The 26,112-nt window shown below is 40.1% G+C and overlaps 1 protein-coding gene across 1 annotated transcript in view; it reads left to right on the top strand.

Moving 5' to 3' along the window:
* Positions 1 to 16,823: 16,823 nt before the first annotated feature.
* The window catches only part of LOC121386519 (hemicentin-1-like), a 107,395-nt gene continuing 98,106 nt past the window's right edge, over positions 16,824 to 26,112 (top strand). The window contains exon 1 of the mRNA XM_041517450.1: positions 16,824 to 16,890. Within this exon, the coding sequence (XP_041373384.1) occupies positions 16,857 to 16,890 (34 nt within the window). The 5' untranslated portion in view covers positions 16,824 to 16,856. The remainder of the gene's footprint in view (positions 16,891 to 26,112) is intronic.

The following is a 26,112-nucleotide window of genomic DNA, read 5'->3' as shown; positions in this document are numbered from 1 at the left end:
CTCGTGTCACCCCTGTTTTGTATGTTTACAATGACATTTTAGTTTGGAAATTAGGATTTATATAACTGACGGGTTTCTTGGTCGGCGACCACTTTCCACCCCTCAGTACAGCCCCTCTTCCCGAGGTCTCGACTATCCCTCGGTGCACCTGTAGTGAGTGTGGATCACCCCTTGGAAACAGTTGCGAACTGACACTCTGATATGGGTCTGCTAGATGGCTACGTTTTTGTGTAGCTAAAGAAATTTCATACAGAAGCCCCTTGACACACATATGTCAGATATGTATAATATCGTACTCAATTGATGGTCGGCGTATATCAACCTACCAAGCTATTTCGGCCCGTGGTTGGCAACAGCCACGGACAGTGGGACAACTATTTCTATTTCTAAATTATTATTTTTATTTAACGACACACTGGAGCACATTGATTTATTAACCATCGGCTATTGAATGTCAAACATTTGGTAATTTTGACTCGTTGTATTCAGGGGGAAATCCGCTACGTGTTTTTCATTACAACTACGTAAGCGTGTGTATGCACTTTCCCACAAACAGGACAGCTCCTACTTATACCAGTCGTAGGGGCAGGTTGCAACCTCAAGCGAGCGCTGTACCGACTGAGCTGGATCACGCGCCCTAGCAACACACATACACACACACACACACACACACACACACAGAGAGACACAGAGAGAGAGAGAGAGAGAGAGAGAGAGAGAGAGAGACTACACACACGCACAGACACACATACATACACACAGAGAGACAGATACACACAGACATACACACTACACATACACACACGCAGATACAGACACACACACTAAACACACACATAGACATACACACACACACACACACGCACGCACGCACACATACATACACAGACACACACGCGGACACACACACAGACACACAGATATACAGACACACACACACACATATACATACACACTACACACACACACACACACACACACACACACACATAGACACACACACATAGACACATACATACACACACACACAGACACACACAAACACAGATGGAGACATACACGCAGAGAGACATACACACAGACAGGCACAACTACTTATGGACACACATACACGTAGTCCCAGTCGAGGCATGGGATTTTTAATCCAGATACCGACTCCAAACCCTGAGTGAGTGCTCCGCAAGGCTCAATGGGTAGGTGTAAACCACTTGCACCGACCAGTGATCCATAACTGGTTCAACAAACGCCATGGTTTGTGCTATCCTGCCTGGGGGAAGCGCAAATAAAAGATCCCTTGCTGCTAATCGGAAAAAGTAGCCCATGAAGTGGCGACAGCAGGTTTCTTCTCAAAATCTGTGTGGTCCTTAACCATATGTCTGACGTCATATAACCGTAAAATAAAATGTGATGAGTGCGTCGTTAAATAAAGCATTTCTTTCTTTCTTTCTTTATTCCGTTTCTGAACGCTAAAAGCGTTATTTTGCAGTACGACAATGCCCGACCACACAGCATTCCTCAACCAAAACAAAGCGGTAGAGCTGCCCTGGCCTTCCAGATCTCCCCAATTCAACATTGTGGGACGAACTAGATCGACGTGTAAGACGACGTCAACCTGAACCACAAACATTACAACATCTTGTCCGGGCACTGCAGGAAGCGTGGACTGCAATTCCACAGCAAGAAATCCAAATATTAATTTGCATGGGCAGCAGGTACCAGGCAGTTATCAATGCCAATGGAGGTCATGCATGCTGTTGGCTATATACAACCTTGACATTTTATTCATGTCATTCCTAATATTACAGTGGTTGGTATACACTCATTAATATTGTTATGATGAAGTGTTTCCAAGTCCGAATCCGCTGAAGGTCTTCAGAACTCTGTTCTTCTATTTACATATTGTGATAAATTGCCTGATTAATCTGACTATGCGTTTATTTTCTTCTTTTTTTGACGCGTATAGTTTTAAAATTATTGTTTAAAAATGGCTAATTTTGCGATTCAGATACCAAGACAAGGCGTTTTAAGCCATCCATCCAGTTTTTAAAATTGCCCCTGGGGAGGATGCCCCAGGACCCCCTACACATCTCGTGCCATGCGTAACAACAACCCTGATCATTAACCACCTCCGACGGGCCTCAAAGCTCATATAATATTTTTTATTAATGCAGCTAGCGCTACAGAAAACCGCAGTTAGTCATGTAGTGTACACTTCCGTTCGTACACTGTGATATATACACACACGCATTCATATTAACTGCAAATATTAATACTTTTCTTGGCCCCCCTCCCCCTAAAAATATGTCCTGGATCCGCCCATGTTACTCGCTCTGGGTGGGAGCCGGTACCGGGCTGCGAACCCTGTACCTACCAGCCTTATTTCAGCTGGCTTCACCACGACGCCACCGAGGCCGATTTGGTATTTCATACACCAGTGGAATACCGATCTGAACGGTAAAAAAACCCCTACATTTGGCTCCACTCAACAGAAACTCGTCGAGGAATGGATGTCACAACAAGCTATTGTCAACTGTCCACTTAGGCTTATAGATATCCATGATTGATGTTAGTAGCTCGCTACCCCACGCTACTTACTGAGATCGGGGCGTGTGACCTCTAGCCATATTCGGGATATACACGGGGTTAGGTTAGATGACACTAAGCCTTATACAGTGAGCTTGGAGTGCACCTGTCCCTAATAAGTAAGGTTTTAAATCAGCTGCTCTATTATAAAAAGAAATTCTGGGGTTAAATGCACTAATCTCTCACAACTTTGCTAAGTCATAGTGCAATGCAAAAACACTTGTAATGACGATACGATACGGTTTAAAGTAGGGGTAGCGCTATTTGAAAAAGTTAATTTTAAATCACCCCCCCCCCCCGCCCCCCACACACACACACACCCCAAATCTATCTCAGTGCGAAACTTTTATTGCTTGATTAGTTGTCTGATGATACCCACACCCCCTATACCTACTCACTGAAAGTTGTAACCATTGAAGCAATGCAATAAGTAACAGCCCCAACACTAATATGTAACAGTTAAGCATCAGCATGTCATGTGCTGAAATGCAGAATATCAAGTCAATTCAGTTGTTTTTACCTGCACATTCAGAACAAGCTGTTAAAGCGCACGCCCGTCGTGGACGTAGGTTCTGACCACTGCCAGCTCCGACGGAGACAGCAATGGTTTTAGGGAGGAACAAGGAGAGAGTCGCTCACACTGACGAATGCAAAGGAGAACAGGCATGAGGGTCGGAGATAATTGGTGGTGCGGAATTTGCAATATTCCCTAACGGTAAAGTGCGCATTTTGTTTAGGTGGCGGAATTTAGCTCAGTCGATTGAGTGCTCACTTGACGTGATTACGTCACAGGATCGAACCAACTAAGTGGATCCATTCAATAGATTGGGTTTTTCTTGTTCCAACCAGTGTACCACAACTGGTCAAAGGCCGCGTTGTGTTCTTTCCTGCTTAGGGGGAAAGCGTATATAAAAGATGCCTTGCTGCATTAAAAAAATGTAGCGGGTTTCTTCTGATGACTACGTATGAGAATTACCAAATGCTTGACATCCAATAGCGGATGATTTTTTAATCAATATGTTCTAGTGGTGTCGTTAAACAAAATTAACTTTATGTGCGCATTTTAGTTTATTTTAGTGATTATGAGCTCAATTAGGATGGTTCGGTCGAAAAGAATGTATCGGGTAAAGAATATGCTAGGCGGACTCAATATATACATATTTTAAAAGAAGTTTGTTTTGTTTAACGACACCACTAGAGCATACCGATTAATTAATCATCGGATATTGGATGTCAAACATTTGGTAATTCTGAGAAAATTCAAAGGGAAACCGCTGTATTTTTCCATTAGCAGGAAGGGATATTTGTTATCCACAGAAAGGAAAGCACGTAATATTATCACGGCCTTTGATCAGTTGTGGTGCACTGGATGGAACGAGAAAACAAAACCCAATCAGTTGATATATGTACAGAGACAATATGTACTCTCGACTCTATTTGCTCTAGGGTTTGAATATGTGTGAATTTAAGGATATACACAATCAACAGTGGATTGCAAAAATTAACTCTAGTAGCAGATATGAAATATATGGTAAAGATAAAGTGACTTTAGAGCCAGAAGTACATCTTATATGCCCTGCACTTGATTTGTATAAGAGAGATATTGCACCTATCAGAATGGGAGGGGCTGGTTTAGAAGTCGACGAGGGGAGATGCATTGGTTTCAATAAAATAGAAATAATGTGTACATTATGTAATAGGAAAGAAGTAGAAAATGAATTTCATTTTATTATAAATTGTTCACAGTATGAGAGATTAAGGACTATGTATATTCCTCGAAAATATTACATTACCAGATCCGTTTATATGTTTACTAACTTAATGGCAATAAGGAATGAAGATGTTTTGAAAAAAGTAGGAATCTATATTGAAAATCATTAAGGTGTAGAGAAGAGGTAATTGCATTACATTAAACTGAATCATTATGTGTTTAGGTCGATACTTGATTAATAACGACATGTATCATGTATGTATAAATATACGCTACTTTACTTTAAAATGATGATACCTGCACCAGGAGCCAGTTGTTCAAATATGGTTAAGCTGACCACGGGTTTTTATAAATATATATTTTATGGGATTTTTTTGTTTGTTTTTTGTTGTTTTTTAAAATATAATATGTAATAATTATGAGATGTTGGACGAGCTTCTAATTTGTATGGTGTATGTGTCCCGAATGAAATAGGTTTTAAATGTCATGACCTTTAGCGAGTGGCAATTGTATTTGTTTCATGAGGGACATAGATGTGGTGCGGGGTGGTGCCGAGTTTAATATCCTATTTATTACCCATAATCGATCTTAATTTATATCTCTCAACTTGTTTGGTTGGCTTTCATGGAAGGCTGTCGTGCGATAATGGAGTATATGTACAGACGGATAAAAAGACAGATACATAAACTTTTATTTAAATTTAAAAAAAAAGATATATATATATATATATATATATATATATATATATATATATATATATATATATATATATATATATATATATTTGATCATTCTGCCATTACACATGATACGCATAGGCTGAAATACATATTCATGAATGTCCCATTTTTCAGCTAACGAGCAGTGTATGTAAAAAGAGTTCTTTGTAATACTTTGTAATTTTTAGAATATCAGTGTCTGTATATTCAGTGTGTTTCTGGTCGTCTTAATATTTGTAAGACGCCCAAACTGGATTTTGTCTTGAAATAAAATACTAAAAAATATTTTTTAGGAAACAAAATGAAATTTATCCTAGTAGAAATATTAGAACGAACAGAAACACGTATAATATACAGCCATTAATACATTATGCAGAAAAATATATTTGATATGTAATTACAATCGTTAAAAAACATTGCAGCAAACTCAGGAATGTCCCTTTAACGACACCTCACCGCGAAAAATACATCGACTATTGGGTGCCAGCATATAAAGTATTCCTTGCTATTAATGGCGAAATGAGGCAGGTTTTCTCTAAGACTACATTTTAGAATTATTAAATGTTTGACATTGCAAGTGTTCAATGATTAATACATCAATGCGCTCTAGTTGTTCCATTAGTAGCACGGGATATTTTATATACAGTTACAGATTGTTTTGTTTAACGACACCATTGGAGCACATTGATTTATTAATCATCGACTATTGAATGTCAAACATTTTGGTTATTTTCACATGTAGAGAGGAAACCCTCTACATTTTTCTATTAGTAGCAATGAATCTTTTATATGAACCATCCGACAGGCAGGACAGCACATACCACGTCCTTTGATATACCAGTCGTGGTGCACTGGCTGGAACCAGAAATAGCCTAATAGGCCCACCGACGGTGATCGATCCCAAACCGGAAGCGCATCAACGACGCGCTTTGCCACTGGCCTACGTACCGCCCTACCATAAACTAATGCCCGTCTGTGGGGAAAGTGCATATAAAACTTGCCTTGCTATTAATGAAAACATTAGGCAGGTCTTTTCTATGACTACCTTTTAGAGTTATCAAATAGTTGACATTGCAAGTATGTAGTTATTCCATTACTAGTAAGGGATATTTTATATATGCACCATCCCAAAGACAGGATAGCACATACCACGGCCTTTGATATAAAAATCGTTGTGTACTGGCTAGAAGGAGTTCAAACGCCTGCTGCAGGTACAAACTCTGACATATCTGAAACGAAAAAGTGGAAAGGGGTTGGGGGGGGGGGGGGGGCTGTTTTGGGCGGGCTATAGACAGCTTGGAATAACAGTTAATAAAAAGAAAGCCTGAATAAAACGTTAACTGACAAATATATATACTGCTCTGCTGACATTTTATATCATTTGTGGCAGTTTTGAAGGACAATCCAAACATAAATAACAGAATTAAATAAGAGAGGATCAGACTATTTAACAATGTAGGTGGGGAGATAATTTTGACAAAATATTTAAGGGTCTACATGTCCGATCTGTTTGTCCATCTATGTAGCGTTGTTAAAGCCATTAAGCTAACCAGATGAGTTGCATCCCGTCAAGAAAACCCCCCGAGTCAGAAAGTGTGGAAGGTGTATTGCTGTGCGTATAATTATACATACATGATACATGCCGTTATTAATCAAGTATCGACCTAAACACATAATGGTTCAGTTTAATGTAATGCAATTACTTCTTCTCTACACTTTAATGATTTTCAATATAGATTCCTACTTTCAAAACATCTTCATTCCTTATTGCCATTAAGTTAGTAAACACATACAGTGTTAGAGAGAAGGGACACCACCATATATACTACTCATACAAATAAAGCATCAAGGGGTCTTTTATATGCACTTTCACATAGACATGGCAGTACTTACAACGGCCTTTGTTGCGCCAGTTGTGGAGCACTGGCTGGAACGAGAAACAACCCAATGGACCCGATTCTAGACTAACAGTTACCGCTCATCAGGTGAAGAAAAAACCCCGGCATTGTTCCTATTATTTATCACACACCTCTGCTACCATTGTTCCCAGAGATTTTCTAATACCGATTTCTCTGTCCGTCCGTCCGTCCGTCCAACTTTTCCTTTGAAATCCATTTTCTCCTAGTAAGCCCAATGGTAAAACGCTCTCCTGATGCGCCATCGATTCTCGTTCCAGCTCGTGTACCACGACTGGTATATCAAAGTCCGTGGTATGTGCTATCCTGTCTGTGGGATGGTGCATATAAAAGACCCTATGGTACTAAGACTATAACGACACCTCAACCCATGTTACACTACGGCTATTTGGTGTCTAACGTGGTTATTTTGACACTTCGTCTGGAGTGAAACTGGAAACCCGCTGCCGCCACACAGGCTACTCCTACCGAAAAGCAGGAATGGGTCTTTCACATCCACTACCGGCCTCAGTGGTGTCGTGGTTAAGCTATCGGGCATAAGACTAGAAGGTACAGGGTTCTCAGCCCAGTACCGCCTCCCACCCAGAGCCAGTTTTAACAACTCAATGGGTAGGTGTAAGACCATTACACCCTGTTCTGTCTCACTAACGACTGACAACTAACCCACTGTCCTGGACAGGCAGCCCAGATAGCTGAGGTGTGTGCCCAGGGCAGCGTGCTTGAACCTTAATTAGATATCAGCACAAAAATAAGTGGAAATTACATGAAATACATCCACTTTCAAGACTTGTTGTGTACCAGAACAAACGCTTGTCTGTGGGAAAGTGCATATAAAAGATCCGTTGTGATTAATGGCAAAATGAGACAGGTTTTCTCTAACACTACCTTTTAGAATTATCAAATGTTTGACATTCAAGTAGTCAATTATTAATAAAGCAGTGTACTCTAGTGGAGTCGTTCAACAAAGGACAGTACATACCATGGGTTTTGGTGTACGAGTCGTGTGGGACTTGTTTGGACGAGAAGAAAAACCGACACGAGAGGAAATCGGTCTTACGATATCATCACATCTCCATCACCGTCACATTCTTATATGTAGACAGGGCAGTACATATCATGGGTTTTGATGTACCAGTCGTGTGGGACAGGATGGAACGGAGAGAAAACCCGAGACGAGAGAGACGAGCAATCTTACGATACCATCACATCTTGGTCGAGCGCTCTATCACTGAACTATTTCCCAACCACCGCCTCGGTGGTGTCGTGGTTAAGCCATCGGACATAAGACTGGTAGGTAGAGGGTTCGCAGCCCGGTACCAGCTTCCACCCAGAGCGAGTTTTAACGATAGGTGTAAGACCACTACACCCTCTTCTCTCTCACTAACCACTAACAACTAACCCACTGTCCTGGACAGACAGCGCAGATAGCCGTGGTGTGTGCTATCCTGTCTTTGGGATGGTGCATTTAAAAGATCCGCTGCTACTAATGCACAAATATAGCGGGTTTCCTCTCTGAGACTAAGTGTAAAAAATTATCTAATAGCCCATGATTAATAAATCAATGTGGTGTCGTTAAACAAACCAACTTTTTTTAATACCAGTAGTAACGAACATTGTCATCCGGATGCTACCCGTGAACCCAGAGAGAACATGGTCATCCGGATGCTACCCGTGAACCCAGAGAGAACATTGTCATCCGGATGCTACCCGTGAACCCAGAGAGAACATTGTCATCCGGATGGTACCCGTGAACCCAGAGAGAACATTGTCATCCGGATGCTACCCGTGAACCCAGAGAGAACATTGTCATCCGGATGCTACCCGTGAACCCAGAGAGAACATTGTCATCCGGATGCTACCCGTGAACCCAGAGAGAACATTGTCATCCGGATGCTACCCGTGAACCCAGAGAGAACATTGTCATCCGGATGGTACCCGTGAACCCAGAGAGAACATTGTCATCCGGATGGTACCCGTGAACCCAGAGAGAACATTGTCATCCGGCTACCCTTGAACTCAGAGAGAACATTGTCATCCTGATGCTACCCTTGAACCCAGAGAGAACATTGTCATCCGGATGCTACCCGTGAACCCAGAGAGAACATTGTCATCCGGATGCTACCCGTGAACCCAGAGAGAACATTGTCATCCGGATGCTACCCGTGAACCCAGAGAGAACATTGTCATCCGGATGCTACCCGTGAACCCAGAGAGAACATTGTCATCCGGATGCTACCCGTGAACCCAGAGAGAACATTGTCATCCGGATGCTACCCGTGAACCCAGAGAGAACATTGTCATCCGGATGCTACCCGTGAACCCAGAGAGAACATTGTCATCCGGATGCTACCCGTGAACCCAGAGAGAACATTGTCATCCGGATGCTACCCGTGAACCCAGAGAGAACATTGTCATCCGGATGCTACCCGTGAACCCAGAGAGAACATTGTCATCCGGATGGTACCCGTGAACCCAGAGAGAACATTGTCATCCGGATGGTACCCGTGAACCCAGAGAGAACATTGTCATCCGGATGGTACCCGTGAACCCAGAGAGAACATTGTCATCCGGATGGTACCCGTGAACCCAGAGAGAACATTGTCATCCGGATGGTACCCGTGAACCCAGAGAGAACATTGTCATCCGGATGGTACCCATGAACTCAGAGAGAACATTGTCATCCGGATGGTACCCGTGAACCCAGAGAGAACATTGTCATCCGGATGGTACCCGTGAACCCAGAGAGAACATTGTCATCCGGATGGTACCCGTGAACCCAGAGAGAACATTGTCATCCGGATGCTACCCGTGAACCCAGAGAGAACATTGTCATCCGGATGCTACCCGTGAACCCAGAGAGAACATTGTCATCCGGATGGTACCCGTGAACCCAGAGAGAACATTGTCATCCGGATGGTACCCATGAACCCAGAGAGAACATTGTCATCCGGATGCTACCCGTGAACCCAGAGAGAACATTGTCATCCGGATGGTACCCGTGAACCCAGAGAGAACATTGTCATCCGGATGCTACCCGTGAACCCAGAGAGAACATTGTCATCCGGATGCTACCCGTGAACCCAGAGAGAACATTGTCATCCGGATGCTACCCGTGAACCCAGAGAGAACATTGTCATCCGGATGGTACCCGTGAACCCAGAGAGAACATTGTCATCCGGATGGTACCCGTGAACCCAGAGAGAACATTGTCATCCGGATGCTACCCGTGAACCCAGAGAGAACATTGTCATCCGGATGCTACCCGTGAACCCAGAGAGAACATTGTCATCCGGATGCTACCCGTGAACCCAGAGAGAACATTGTCATCCGGATGGTACCCGTGAACCCAGAGAGAACATTGTCATCCGGATGGTACCCATGAACCCAGAGAGAACATTGTCATCCGGATGCTACCCGTGAACCCAGAGAAAACATTGTCATCCGGATGCTACCCGTGAACCCAGAGAGAACATTGTCATCCGGATGGTACCCGTGAACCCAGAGAGAACATTGTCATCCGGATGGTACCCGTGAACCCAGAGAGAACATTGTCATCCGGATGGTACCCGTGAACCCAGAGAGAACATTGTCATCCGGATGGTACCCATGAACTCAGAGAGAACATTGTCATCCGGATGGTACCCGTGAACCCAGAGAGAACATTGTCATCCGGATGGTACCCATGAACCCAGAGAAAACATTGTCATCCGGATGGTACCCATGAACCCAGAGAGAACATTGTCATCCGGATGCTACCCGTGAACCCAGAGAAAACATTGTCATCCGGATGCTACCCGTGAACCCAGAGAGAACATTGTCATCCGGATGGTACCCGTGAACCCAGAGAGAACATTGTCATCCGGATGGTACCCATGAACCCAGAGAGAACATTGTCATCTGGATGCTACCCGTGAACTCAGAGAGAACATTGTCATCTGGATGCTACCCTTGAACTCAGAGAGAACATTGTCATCCGGATGGTACCCGTGAACCCAGAGAGAACATTGTCATCCGGATGGTACCCGTGAACCCAGAGAGAACATTGTCATCCGGATGGTACCCGTGAACCCAGAGAGAACATTGTCATCTGGATGCTACCCTTGAACTCAGAGAGAACATTGTCATCTGGATGCTACCTGTGAACCCAGAGAGAACATTGTCATCTGGATGCTACCTGTGAACCCAGAGAAAACATTGTCATCCGGATGCTACCCGTGAACCCAGAGAGAAAATTGTCGTTAGCTGGCACTGTTCAACAATCCCATCATCAAGCAACAATTTTGGACTTGAAACCGGCCACGCCCGAGCATTTACGTCTTCAGTGACGCATTATCCCTAAGGCTGACTAGGATGAAGCCTAGGGGCCCACCAAAAGCAGGGGCCCATGCAACCTTTTTTTTTTCTTTTAGTGTTAAATGTTAACACTATTTCGAGGAACCCAAAAAAGCTTGAAGCCTAAGGGCCCTATCATGGGTTAATACGGCACTGTACGTCTTCGCAATTCTGAGATGTTAGCTTTTTCGTCTGTGTGAGTTTATTCCATTTAGGCAAACGGGTTTCTAGACCGTCTGGTTGGAAACGTAAACATTCGGGCGAGATCGGTTTCAAGTCCACCATCAGTAGGCCTAGTGCACGAGACACGTTATGTCAATACCTTTCTTAACGTGCACAGGGAGTTGCTTCCCTCTATGTAGCATATTTAAAATGGCGAAGGACTGTTGGCGGTTGTCGTTGGAAGATTTATTTTGTTAATAATGACACAAGTACTTCAATCGATATTTAGTTAGTACGGTAGGTTATACATGTTTGGTTTGTGTGTCCATTTGTTCAACTATTTCGGTTGAGAAACATTTGAAACATGGCGCCACAAGTTTTGAATACCAGCTACATATAGACTATGTAACAAGGTTCGGACGTAGAAGAACCGCACATTCTACGCCCCTTCGGACTACACCGTCAGATGTTCTTGTGGATGGTTCACTCAAAATTTTGAATGAAATGATGAGAGTTTTCTGGATACATCTGTCTCGTTGACAAAATGATATCGTCTTCATATAAATATAACTCGAATGTTCGCCGAGTGATAATTCAGTTAATAACTGATTCATATGCATTATACTGTTCGTCTTTTAAAAAAAATTTTTTTTAATAATAATCTCACATAGAAGACACTACGGATATGTCTCAGAAAGTAGAACACAAATCAAGATCAACCTCAGGACAATTTAGGTCACTTAATATGGACAGGTCAGGTCACGTCAGGTCAAAGTGTTTAACGTGCACATTCAGAGCAAGCTGCTGTAACGCACGCCTGTCGTGGGAGCAGGTTCTTGCGTGAGGAAGCCCTTGCGTTCATGACAGAAAATGGTGTGGGAGGCGGGATTCTGGCTTACGACTTAGCACTGAAGGAGCACTGAAGACCATTTGTTGTGGACGAGGTATACGAGGCGAAAGAAGAAGAAGAAGCTGTTTGTTTTGTTGAACGACACCACTAGAACACATTGATATATTAATCATCGGCTAGCCGATGTCAAATATTTGGTAATTTTGATATATAGTCTTAGAGAGGGAACCCGCTACTTTTTCCATTAGTAGCAAGGGATCTTTTATACGCACCATCCCATAGACATGATAACACATACCACGGCCTTTGATAAACCAGCCATATACTGGCTGGAGCGAGACGAGGCGAAAGAGGCCGAGATTAAATTGTAAAAATGTTTTAGTAGGAGAATTAAGACCAAAAGTTGACATAATGGTTTTGTTTGTTTTATTTAACGACACCACTAGAGCAAATTGATTACTTAATCATCGACTATTGGATGTCAAACATTTGGTAATGCTGACTCGAAGTCATAAGAGAAAACCCGCTACATTTTTCCTGATGCAGCCAGGGATCTTTTACATGCACTTTCCCCACAGACAGGAAAGCACATACCACGGCCTTTGAGAAAAAAACAAGCAATTGAATGGATATAATGGTTTTGCGTTATGTCCGAAAATTGCTGGTGATTGAACATTAATTTTGCACGTTTCGGCTGACAGTTAAAGTTTGTCGGATTTTTTAATTTAAAGCGGCAGTATCCGGAATATTTTTATTATTTAGGCATACAGAACAGAAAATCCAATTACGTTTGGTGCATATATGACGCCGCACTCCGCATTGGTTTCACTACGCCGGCTTATCCAGGTCAAAAACAAAGCCAGTATTTCGAAAGTGGGACACTTTTGACGGGATAATCTGCCATATCTTTCAGTTGATATATGGGAAAACCATCTCTGTAGTATTGCATGTTAACAATAAATATTTCTTCAGTACATTTTTCATTATAATCTCTTTGAAAGGTATATCTCAAATCAGAAATTCGGACTTGGTCTTCAGCGTTAAACTTAAATAGTTTCGTTTTAGGTTTTGACTTTGTTTTCAATGGATCAGTGTACTGTTCTTTCCACACAACGGCTTAATTTGTTTCATCTATGTCTGATGGTGATCGCAGATTTAGTGACCTGTGTGGTCTCTGATTGTAACCATCCACTAGATCTTGAAGAATATCCAGGTAGTGATAAGACTGTTTGTAAGTGAAATATCTATACATTACAACCTTTAGTGATCTAATAACTCTCTCAGCATACGAAGCTTTGGTATCATTCTGAGTGACGTAATAATCTATACCTTTGCTTTTCAAATATGATTTTACTTTATTGTTATTGATTTCACGGCCCTTATCTAATCTTATGATTCCTGGATGAGGTGCAGTGATAAAAATCGTCTTCAGTGCTTTAATGACAGATTCTGGTGTTTTATTTTTCATGGGTTCGACCCACAGGTATAGGGTAAATACATTAATGGCTATCAGCAGGAATTTTATGTCATTGTTATCTGAAGCGATATTAGACACGTCGGCTAAGTCAACATCCCAGCGTGCATTCAGTCCACTGGCCACAAACCTGTTTCTTTTGAACTTATAACGCAATGCTCGCTGAAGAGAGTAAGTGTCTTGTGAAGCGAGCCACTGCTTGATATGATGTAGGCTAATGTCAACTTTACTTTCCTTTTTCATAATATAATTCAGTTTATTTACTCCCGAATAAGATGCTGGGTGTTTTTGGATTAAAATATATATCTGACAAATACTCCTTCCATCCTTCAGTGGGCATGGTTTTAGATCAAATGAAGTAAAAACGAAATGATGCAGTATTTATTAACTTTAGTATTCTTAGACATTTGCTTACAATACACATATCTAATCGGAAGCCAAATTAAAAAAAATAAAATTCTACAGCCTATCAACCTGGCCAGTATGCATCTTGATTCACAAAATGGGGAAGCCATGTTTGTAGGCCTTTGGAAAGAGGCCTATATGCATGTGTACCTGTAATTAAAAGAAACTAGGTGTAGGCTTTTTGCAAATACTATTCCGCTTTATTCTGTCGCAAATACATTTATGGTGAAACGAAATATCTCGTGCCTATCATTATGTAAAAGTAGAAGTAAATAAAGAAGAAATAAACACCCACGAATTGTGTATTTTTGTTTTGGATTTTACATCAAGTTAAAATTTGGATTACGTAACAAGTATTTAAATGGATTTTAATGAAAAACATGCTAATTATCGGTCAATAGTATTAAACTCGTTCCTCTGATAAGTCGAGCAGTACCAACAACTAGTTCCACCGACTAGAGAGGTAAATCTTACTCCTTGCATTTGACTAATAGCATCGACTTAATCAGGCTTTAAGACATGAATGAATGAATGAATGAATGAATGAATGTTTAACGACACCCCAACACAAAAATACACGTCGGCTATTGTGTGTCAGAAAGGTAAGTACATGGAAATATTACACCCGTCAAAAATCCTAAATTCGTCTGTAATCATACATAACATTTCCACTACCCATTGCTGGGGCAACACGTGCCTAGTGGTAAAGAGCTCACCTGGTGCGAGGCCGATCTAGGATGAATGAATGAATGAATGAATAAAAGAATGAATGAAGGGTCGATCCCCGTCGGTGGCCTATTGGGCTATTTATCATTCCAGCCAGTGCACCATGACTGGTGCATCAAAGGTTGTGGTTTGTGCTATATTGTCTGTGGGATGGTGCAAATATAAGATTCCTTGCTACTAACGGAAAAATGTAGCAGGTTTCCTTTCTAAACCTATATTACATCCCTGTTCTCATGGGGAATTATGGTTCGGTGTGACCTCAAATATCCGTTACCTATTTGATTATCGAAGCATCTGTGTTACTGCTACTATTCTTATTCAATGTTTAACGTATAAAAACAGGCACGTACATGGCTTAAAATATCAGGGGTGCACTAGAATAAAACAATATCAGGGGTGCACTACAATAAACAACATCAGGGTGCACTGCAATAAACAACATTAAGGGTGCACTGCAGTAAACAATATTAAGGGTACACCGCAATAAACAATATCAGGGGTACAATACAGTAAACAATATCATGGATACCCTGCAGTAAACAATATCAGGGGTGCACTGCAGTAACAAATATCAGGGATACACTACAATAAACAAAATCAGGGGTGCACTGCAGTAAACAATATCAGAGGTGCACTACAGAAAACAATATCAGGAAGGCACTGCAAAAAACAATATCAGGGATCCAATACAGCGAGCAATATCAGGGGTGCACTGCAGTAAACAATATCAGGGGTGCACTACAGTAAACAATATCAGGGGTGCACTGCAGTAAACAATATGAGGGTGCACTGCAGTAAACAATATCAGGGGTGCACTGCAGTAAACAATATCAAGGGTGCACTGCAGTAAACAATATCAGAGGTGCACTACAGAAAACAATATCAGGAAGGCACTGCAAAAAACAATATCAGGGAAGCAATACAGCGAACAATATCAGGGGTGTACTGCAGTAAACAATATCAGGGGTGCACTACAGTAAACAATATCAGGGGTGCACTACAGTAAACAATATCAGGGGTGCACTACAGTAAACAAAAGCAGGGGTGCAGCACAGTATACAATATCAGGGGTGCAGTACAGTAAACAATATAAGGGGTGCACTGCAGTAAACAATATCAGGGGTACAGTACAGTAAACAATATCAGGGGTGCAGTACAGTAAACAATATCAGGGGTACACTGCAGTAAACAATATCAGGGGTGTACTGCAATAAACAATATCAGGGGTGCACTGCAGTAAACAATATCAGGGCTGCAGTACAGTAAACAATATCAGGGGTGCACTGCAGTAAACAATATCAGGGGTGCACTGCAGTAAACAATATCAGGGGTGCACTGCAGTAAACAATATCAGGGGTGCTCTGCAGTGAACAATATCAGGGGTGCACTGCAGTGAACAATATCAGGGGTGCACTGCAGTAAACAATATCAGGGTGCACTGCAGTAAACAATATCAGGGGTGTACTGTCATAAACAATATCAGGGGTGTACTGCAATAAACAATATCAGGGGTGCACTGTAATCAGGACTATCAGGGTGTTCTGCAGTAAATAATATCAAGCCATATCTAATTCACAAAAGGTGCACTTTAAAAAAAATCAAAAAAAATCATAATTCATATTTTATCTGGAAGGCATTTACCTCCCACCCCTGCAGGTTACGGCCATTAAAGGGAAACTTGGCCACTTCTGGATCGGACCCTTATATTTACAGCCGTCATTTGAATTTCCCACACGTACTAACACTGTCAACAATATGTGAATGCATTTTTCAGTTCAGCGAAACGGTATTCTTTTGTGAAGGTTTGTAAACAAACCAGGAAGTGAATGTTAAAATTAGCGGGGTTTTCATAATACCCCAGTACATACAACCAGAACCGCGAGCGGACATGTTGAGATTGGTAGATGTAACCGATTGCTGTTAATGTGACGTCCATTACTCGCGAGATTCTCTCTAAAAAAGATACTGTTATCAAATCATGTTCGTGTGGGTCCGTGAAACTACAGAGCCAGGTAAGTGTAGTTTTTGGTTTACAGTTTGGTTTGTTTAACGACACCACTGAGCACATTGATTTATTAATAGGAGCGGTATGCTGCTTATCGGAAAGAGTAGCCAAAGTGGCGGCAGCGGGTTTCCTTTCAAGAAATATGTCCTAATGACCATTATTATGTTTGACGTCCAATAGCCGATGATAAGAAAAAAACCCAATGTGCTCTAGAAGCGTCGTTAAATAAAACAATTTTACTTTTTCGACTTATTAATAATCGACTATGTTTAGTAATTTTGACATATAGTCTTAGAGAGAACGACCGCTACATTTTCACGTTATTAGGAAGGGATCTGGTGAGTGCGATACCACTGGACTACGTCTCGCCATGTTGCAATTTGGAGATATCGTCCACAATATTCAATGGATTAGCTTCCGGGTATTGGTTTCCACACACAGTGATCGCTAACGGCTGATAGTCGAGGCGAACAACCACCACACCGACCTTTCTGGTGGATAGACAAGGGCGGATCCAAAATATATTTTAGGGAGAGTAATAATGGCCAAAGGGCACATGGACCACCTCCTTAAAAGGACATTTAATTAAACGTTTGGCATTCGTGAAATGGAAATTGTAAACAATTTGTTTTGATTTGGTGTTTTAGAAGCAGGAGGGGGCACTTGAATATTTTAGGGATAGGTCCCCTGACCACTTCATCTGTATCCGCCCTTGATAGACAGCCCGAATATCTGACGTGTATGTGTATAGGACAGCGTGCTTGAACCTTATCTGGTTAATCAAAGTTTGTTTTCTTTCCCAACACCACTAAAGCAGAGTTGATAGATTTGTACATGTAATAAATTGTATTGCTTGTGTCAAATACGCTAAGATTAGATAACAGGGGCAGATCCAATAAATATTGGGCGGTGGGGATTAAATGGGAAATGGTACATGAATCAAATTCTTAAGCAGGCTTCCCAATAACAATAAGGGGACACTGGAATATTTTTAGGAGGAACGGGTCCCCTTAACTCCTTCTCCACCCCACCCCTAGATCCGCATCTGTGGTACTTTGTCTTATGTCAACATTGTGCATCTTTGTATGTATTGTTATATGACAGTGTAATAAACAAATCATTAAATATGCATATTAATTATACATGTTTCTGTTTTTCAGGATTTTGCTTCATCATCCTTATCTGCGCTAGTACTATAATTAAAGATACCTGTGAGTATTCGTTTTTCTTATGTTAAAGATACTTCGCCCTGAAAGGAAAAGTCTTTGTTTTCATGCACACATAGATAAAAGTTAAAGTTTGTTTTGTTTAACGACACCACTACATTTTACATGCATACACATGGAATTTAATTCACGACAGTAGCCGGCATAGAAATGTCTATATTAGTCTTTGGGCCAGACCAGAATTTGGAACCACCCAGAGGGACAAAGGCTCATAGGGTTTTTTGGTAGGTCTATGCATTTAGATAATAAAATGAGGTGATAGCCTTCGGTATAGAGTAGCTTTCTGTCATTTTCACCTTGAAAACTGAATAGAATGCGGGAAAAAATCCGAAGCAAATTTTGGGGGTAGGGGAAATTTATTTTGGAATAACTTTCCTTAGAATCACCCTATCATAGGAATTCACCACTCAAAATATGTGTTTGGAAGCCCTCTAATGATTACATATCATAATATGCAAATAAACCACAAAAGTAGGTCATCAGAGGTCAAAAGGTCACCGATTTTGGGTCAAGCTCAAAATTTACGGATTTCAACTTTGCCTCGTCATCTATTGGGACATTTGCCAAATGCAGGCCTAGAAATGGCTGGAAACTGTGTCGGAAGGAATTTTCAATAATTTAAGGGCACCCGTGTTCAGTCATCTAGAAAAATATTGAAACGGAAACAAACGAGCCAAGGTACGTTTTTGCAGAAATTTATTCTTTTATGATATATCAGTACTAACACCGACATCAACCTTAAATCACACTATAATGACAATAAGTCTCACAAAATGTTTATTACAAAGCAGTTGTGTATCTTTTTGAGTAACTGAAGCATGAAGCAGGCCTAAAGAGGTCAAAAGGTCACCTATATTCGGTCATTCTGGACATTTTCAATGTTCAGCACGCTAGCATCATGTTTTTGGCCAGCCATTAAGATAATAACTCAAAATAGCTTGGGACACATCTACGGAAACCATACTTAATAATTACACTTTAAGAAACACTTTACCTATTTTGCTATTATTACTAACAGACCCAAACGAATAAAAGCTTGGGCGTGTAATTTTAAGCAAATTCATTTATTAAGCACCCAAACGTCCCAAGTAAAGATTGTACCTACTTTTCCATTATTATGTAGGTAATGCTATAATCTTATCTTTAAGACCTATTGCAGTTGAGACAGCTATCTATTCTTTCCGAAAAAAAAAGAGAGAAGCAAAGTAGTGTTAACATCCTCTGAAGGTGCTTGATGAGCAGCAAGACCAGGGATTTCACTTTAGCCAGGACGCCTGTTTCCTTGAATACCTTTTCTTTGCTTTTCTTCCGTGGATGCTTTGATTACTGTTCATGATGTATGTGTCCTATACTAACGCAAGAAGGTCGGTATTGGATGCACTTATGGTTTTCCCCCCGAATGTTTGACCCGTCATGGGAATGATTACTCGACAAACATTATAGGATTCTTGTATCCCGGGCTCGGGTGATACTGAGATCATCTGACAGAGAACACGGGACATGGCTCTGTCAATAGTCCCATACCGAAATGGAAGTACTGTGGTTTCACCATTCATCTTTTTATCATCCATATAATTATGTTTATGTCAAAAGAAAAAATAAGATGTTGCTAGCATACTCATGAAATGTCAGGTTACTTGTAAAAACAAGGTTCTATGAAACTGGGCTGATATTTTACGTGATCCAGCCAACAAAGAGGAGCTAAATAATACTCGACACTGCCAATATTGCCACTGTAGACTGCCACGAAGACAAATAACCATTACGTTTGGTGCCAAAGTTATTATTCAAGCAAATGTTCGATCAATGCCACCATGTGACTATGAGGAATCAGACATCACACTTTTAATTTATGTGCAGAACGTTATTATGAACGACTGTACCAGCCATCATGTGCGCACTGTTAACACAAATATATATGTCGTCCCAACTGGCAAGTTCCATCATTTGTTGGGTAAAAGGGGTGCATGAAACTGCTACCCTGATGTGACCAGTGTCTTTACCTAACACCCGTGTCTTTGCCTTACACCAAAGTATATGCACTTGATCCACACTCCAGTGACCTGCCAGAATGGAACAACAATGAAAACCATTTCATCATCTTAGGATGCACCCACTATTGCTCAACCTGCTATTCATCAGTGGACAGAATGAATAACTTGCATCTACTCCAGAGGGGTGGGGTGGTCTTTTGATAAAGCCAGTCCTGCATTCCTATATGCAGTACCAAACATGTCACCCTCAAATACTGAAGTGTTGTTACAATAGTCTAAGTGGATCTGGCACTAGATGTATACGATACAATAAGATAAGATACATTTTATTACTGCAGATTACAGTTTTTGAATAATGTATATATTGGCTATGTATTACAGGGCTGCAACCCTACCAAGTACATATTGCCAAAGCTGCAAAGATACTTAGAAATTGAACTAAATGCAAAGGATTCCATTTGGTGAAAGTGAAATAGACAGCTAGTGCCATCTATTGACAATAGTTTGAATGGGGAGTAATAATTTTGTTTAAAGATCAGTTCAATGAAAAGTTGATGGAATTTCAAGATTTCCACTAGCCTGTACCTGTTCAGTCTGAAAACTAAAACTGAATTAGGGTGCTCAGACACAACCAAAGGTGTTTATTATGACTTTCTCATTGTCGTTTCCATCCTTATTTTTCAGAATGAGCTTGGTTGGTACCATCAAATCATAGAAAACTGAATAGTGACCTTTTGACCTGTGATGACCTACTTTTATACATGCCAATATTAATTTCTTTAAAGACAGCAGATGCCAAGAGCACTTCCTAATAAACATTTTGAGTGTTTATTTGTTCTAATAGGGTGTTTTGTTGGTTAATGTTGATGGTAAATTTGATATATCATAAAAGTATCAATTTCTGCAAAGACTGACCTTTAAATGGTTGGGTATCTTTAAATGGTTAGAAATTCCTTCTGACACAGTTTTCAGCCATTTCTAGGCCTGATTTTGGCAAATGTGCTAATAGATGACAAGGCAAAGCTGAAATCCGCAAATTTTTAGCTTGACTAAAAATCGGTGACCTTTTGACCTCTGATGACCTACTTTTGTGGTTCATTTGCATATTATGATATGTAATCGTTAGAGGGACTAAAACACACATTTTGAGTGGTCAATTATTATGATGGGGTGATTCTAAGAAAAGTTATTCCAAATTAAGTTTCCCCTATTCCCAAAATTTGCTTTGGAATGTTTTTTGCACACTATTCAATTTTCAGGGTGAAAATGACAGAAAGCTACTTGATATGGAAGGCTATCACCTTATTTTATTACATGGGTCTACATGCATAGACATCAAAAAAAACCTATGACCCTTTGTCCCTCTGGGTGGTACCAAATCATGACAAATGGACTATATGTCATACAGAGTTGTAATGTGTGACTGAATGTTAGTAGTATCGAACTAACTGTCAGTAACACACCACACCGTAGTGCAGGGGTGTAACATTCTCTTTGAGAATGGCCAATACAGCACAAAATTGAAATTTTGAGTAAAAGTCAGTATCTGTCTGTGATATTTGTATTTTTGCACAGTTATTTACGCTGTTTTTATTTAAATCTTGAATTCTTGTGCTGATGTTGATCATCACTTTATTTGTTTGCGTTGCCATAGTTTGACACCCAATGGCCGATGTATTTTTCGTGCAGGGGTATCATTAAACATTCATTTATTCATAAGTCAGTAACACAGTCGACTTGTGACACTATGGATTGAAGATGTTGATTGTAGTCAATATTTGTTGTCAGCTTGTATGATACATGTACCTTATTCCATTGAATCAATAGGTGTATGTATGTGTGTATGTATGTATTCATGTATGCATGTATGTATGTATGTATGTATTGATGTATGTATTGATGTATGTATGTATTGATGTATATATGTATACATTGATGTATGTATGTATTGATGTATGTATGTATGTATGTATTGATGTATGTATGCATGTATGTATTGATGAATGTATGTATGTATGTATGTGTGTATGTATGTATGTATATATTGATGTATTGATGTATGTATGTATTTATGCATGCATGTATGTATGTATGTATGTATGTATTGATGTATTGATGTATGTATGTATGTGTGTATGTATGTATTGATGTATGAAATATATATATATATATATATATATATATATATATATATATATATATATATATATATATATATTGTATGTATATCTATGTTACATACATAGATATTAAAGGGGCATTCCTGAGTTTGCTGCAATTTTTAAAATGTTATCGACTAACAAGGTCTTTTTAACGATTGTAATTACATATCACATATATTTTTCTACATAAAATATTAGTGGCTGTATAATAAACATGTTTCTGATCGTTCTAATATTTGTACTAGGTTAAATTTCATTTTATTTCCTAAAATATTTATTTTCGTACGTACGAAATTATTTGAAGACAAAAGCCAGTTTGGGCTTCTTACAAATATTAAGACGACCGGAAACGCATTGAATATATAGACACTGATATTTTAAACAAGAAAATATATTTAATATGTATGTATCGTAGAAATATTTTATTAGTCGGAAACATCTTACAATGCAGCAAACTCAGGAATGTCCCTTTAACGCACTGGCACAAGAGATAACTAAATCCTTCCTGGCCTCACAAATTGTCACATGCCGTTGCTGACTTGCTGAATTAGTGACTTATCGCGACACCTTTTGAGCTATTGAGGCATCCAAAAACAGGATGCTCTTTAACTCAACTGTATGCATGAGACCTACACGTTACGCTATCGATCCCGCTTACGTGCATGACCTGGCACTGGCTAGTATGTATTGATGTATGAATATCATGTATGTATGTATGTGTATGTATGTATGTATGTATGTATGTATGTATGTATGTATGTATGTATGTGTGTGTGTGTGTGTGTGTATGTATGTATGTGTGTGTGTGTATGTATGTATGTATGTATGTATGTATGTATGCATGTAAGTGTCTGTCTGTCTGTTTGTCTACCTGTCAGTAATTTACAATGTCGATAAACGAATAATTATTTCCTTTACATGTAACCATTTGAATTTGAAGATGGTATAGAGTCGATATACTTTAACCCGGACCCACCTCAGCATGTTGTGGAAGGAGAAAGTCTCTACGTGGTCTGTAATTCTACTTGCAATCAATCGTGTTCTTACTCGTGGAGTTTGCCAGGTCAAGGAACACAAAGCAGCTCTCTACTGAATGTAACAGATATCAGAAGAAATCAAGGAGGAACTTATAGATGTACTGTAACTGATTCGACGTCTTCAAAATACAAAACATTTCAGTTGAAGGTTTATTGTGAGTTGTTTTTTTACGTGTTTTTATTATGTTTCTTAGGATTTTTATGGGGTTTTTGTGTTTTCTTATATTGTTATTGGGGTTTTTCTTCTTCTTTTTTATTAGGGGAAGGTTTTGTTTTGTTTTGTTTTTTTGGTGGGGAGTTCGGGGCTGTTGGTATGCTGTTGTTGTTGTTGTGCTTATTCTTCATTTTCTTCTTTCATTTCTACTCCTTTGTTTGTTCTTTTACTTTCTTCTATTTCTTACTTTTCTTCATATTATCATTGTTGTTATTCTTTTTCCCCCTCCATCTGCTCTTATGATGCGTGATCGGTCTGGGGTCGATCCCAGTCGGTGATCTCATTGGGCTATTTCTCTCTCTAGCCAGTGCTCCACAACTGATGTACTATACTGTCTGTGAGATAATGCATATAAAAGCTCCCTTGCTGATAGTTGGAAAGAATAGCCCATTGAGTGTCGGCAGCGGGTTTCTTCTCTTATTATCTATGTGGTCCTTAACCATATGCCCGACACCAATTAACCGCAATATTAAATTATGCTGGCTACTTTGTTAAATAGAACATCCCTTCCTTTCAGTGAGCTACGTCCGATGCTAGTTTTGATTTAGTAAAGTAGTCTGGGAGTGGCAGTCATCTTTTTGACTGTGCAAGAGGGATGAAATATCCAGTAAAGGATCTCGTCGGGAGTGGCACTAGATGGAAATTCGTGAAATAAACAATTATTTTTCCAACTGCCAATGCGACTGCATTGTTCAGATATACGACCCTGACCATGTATTACGGTTTTGTCGCTCAGGTTCATTCCTTTATATGCTTCTTGTCCGTGTTATTCTTGTTATTCTCATCTCTCTTTTCTTCTTGTTTTTGCAACATGGTTTTACAGATGGCCCAGACTCTGTACCATTCAGCCCATCATCTCCTCACCACATCAAAGAAGGAAACGACCTCACGGTGAACTGTACTACTTCTTGTAGTCCAAGCTGCTCCTATGTGTGGAAGCTGGGGAATCAGCAGAAAACAACGAGCTCTGAGCTGAAAATACAAAACATAAGACGAGATCAGGCAGCAACCTACACGTGTACTATAACCAACACTGGCACCTCGACGTCAAAGAGCAAACAGTTTCAGCTGGATGTTGACTGTGAGTATTGCACAGCAGTAGGTAGATTTGGTTTGTATGGTAGTATTGGTACTTTGGGCATTAAAAGGTGTGACGGGTGATGGTGTTTATGAAAGGAAGCCACTCCCCTCTGTGTCTTCTCTCTCTCTCTCTCTCTCTCTCTCTCTCTCTCTCTCTCTCTCTCTCTCTCTCTCTCTCTCTCTCTCTCTCTCTCTCTCTCTCTGTGTGTGTGTGTGTGTGTGTGTGTGTGTGTGTGTGTATACAGATATGTTTTCCTCGTATTTAAGGCACTATCTATAGTTATTAGACAGTTTCGGATATTACAGGATTATTGCCATTAACTAATGTATTTCTTGATTGAAATATATATTGTTTTGCAAATCCTGGCGTTAGTAATATCCAAACATTCACCTATCACGTATTACGATTTTGTTGTCCAGATTTTCATATTATAGGCTAAAATGGGGTAAAAATGTTTTGCAAAATGTATGAAGATTTCGTTATAAGATTATAATTAATAGTGAAGATTTCTTTCAATAATAGCATAAATGCAGATTCCTTTTATCAGTCTACTGCCAGTGTTTAACATATTTCTCCCAATGTTGTCTAAATATTGTTGATAGCCATGTAATAATAGTGAGCATGGTTATAGCAGAGCATCGCATGTGACTATTTGCGTGCACACTTTTGTATTGTGGGCCTGAGGCATTTCATTGAATAAACTGTCTGTCTATCCATCTGTCTGTCTTACATATTATAAGGTATTTTAACACCAGATGTCATCATTGTTTGGATCTTGATTCAGAACTGGATATCAACACAACTGTTTAAATATCCAATGAGCCGTCTTATGCAGGTTTAGATTTGTGTAGCTAGTCTTGTGAGTGGCAGTCCTTCTGACAGTGACGTATGGGATCAGTCATGTTATTGTCAAACCATCATGTTCACTGTATTGTACAGAGATACGGTTTTGAAAGTATTAATGATTTTTGTGGTTCAGCTTTATAAAACCGTCATGACTTATAATCTGTACTTATTTTAATCAGCTCTGTCCGGTGCTAGTTTTCATTTAGTACATTAGTCTTGTAGTAACAGTCCTCGTAGTGGCGGTGCAATAGGAATGCTAGTTTTCATTTAGTACACTAGTCTTGTAGTAACAGTCCTCGTAGTGGCGGTGCAATAGGAATGCTAGTTTTCATTTAGTACATTAGTCTTGTAGTAACAGTCCTCGTAGTGGCGGTGCAATAGGAATGCTAGTTTTCATTTAGTACACTAGTCTTGTAGTAACAGTCCTCGTAGTGGCGGTGCAATAGGAATGCTAGTTTTCATTTAGTACACTAGTCTTGTAGTAACAGTCCTCGTAGTGGCGGTGCAATAGGAATGCTAGTTTTCATTTAGTACACTAGTCTTGTAGTAACAGTCCTCGTAGTGGCGGTGCAATAGGAATGCTAGTTTTATATTAGTACACTAGTCTTGTAGTAACAGTCCTCGTAGTGGCGGTGCAATAGGAATGCTAGTTTTCATTTAGTACACTAG

The sequence above is a fragment of the Gigantopelta aegis genome, chromosome 12 (genome assembly GCF_016097555.1).
Source record: "Gigantopelta aegis isolate Gae_Host chromosome 12, Gae_host_genome, whole genome shotgun sequence".
In the NCBI taxonomy this organism is placed as follows: domain Eukaryota; kingdom Metazoa; phylum Mollusca; class Gastropoda; order Neomphalida; family Peltospiridae; genus Gigantopelta; species Gigantopelta aegis.
This window is presented reverse-complemented; position numbering and strand designations above follow the sequence as displayed.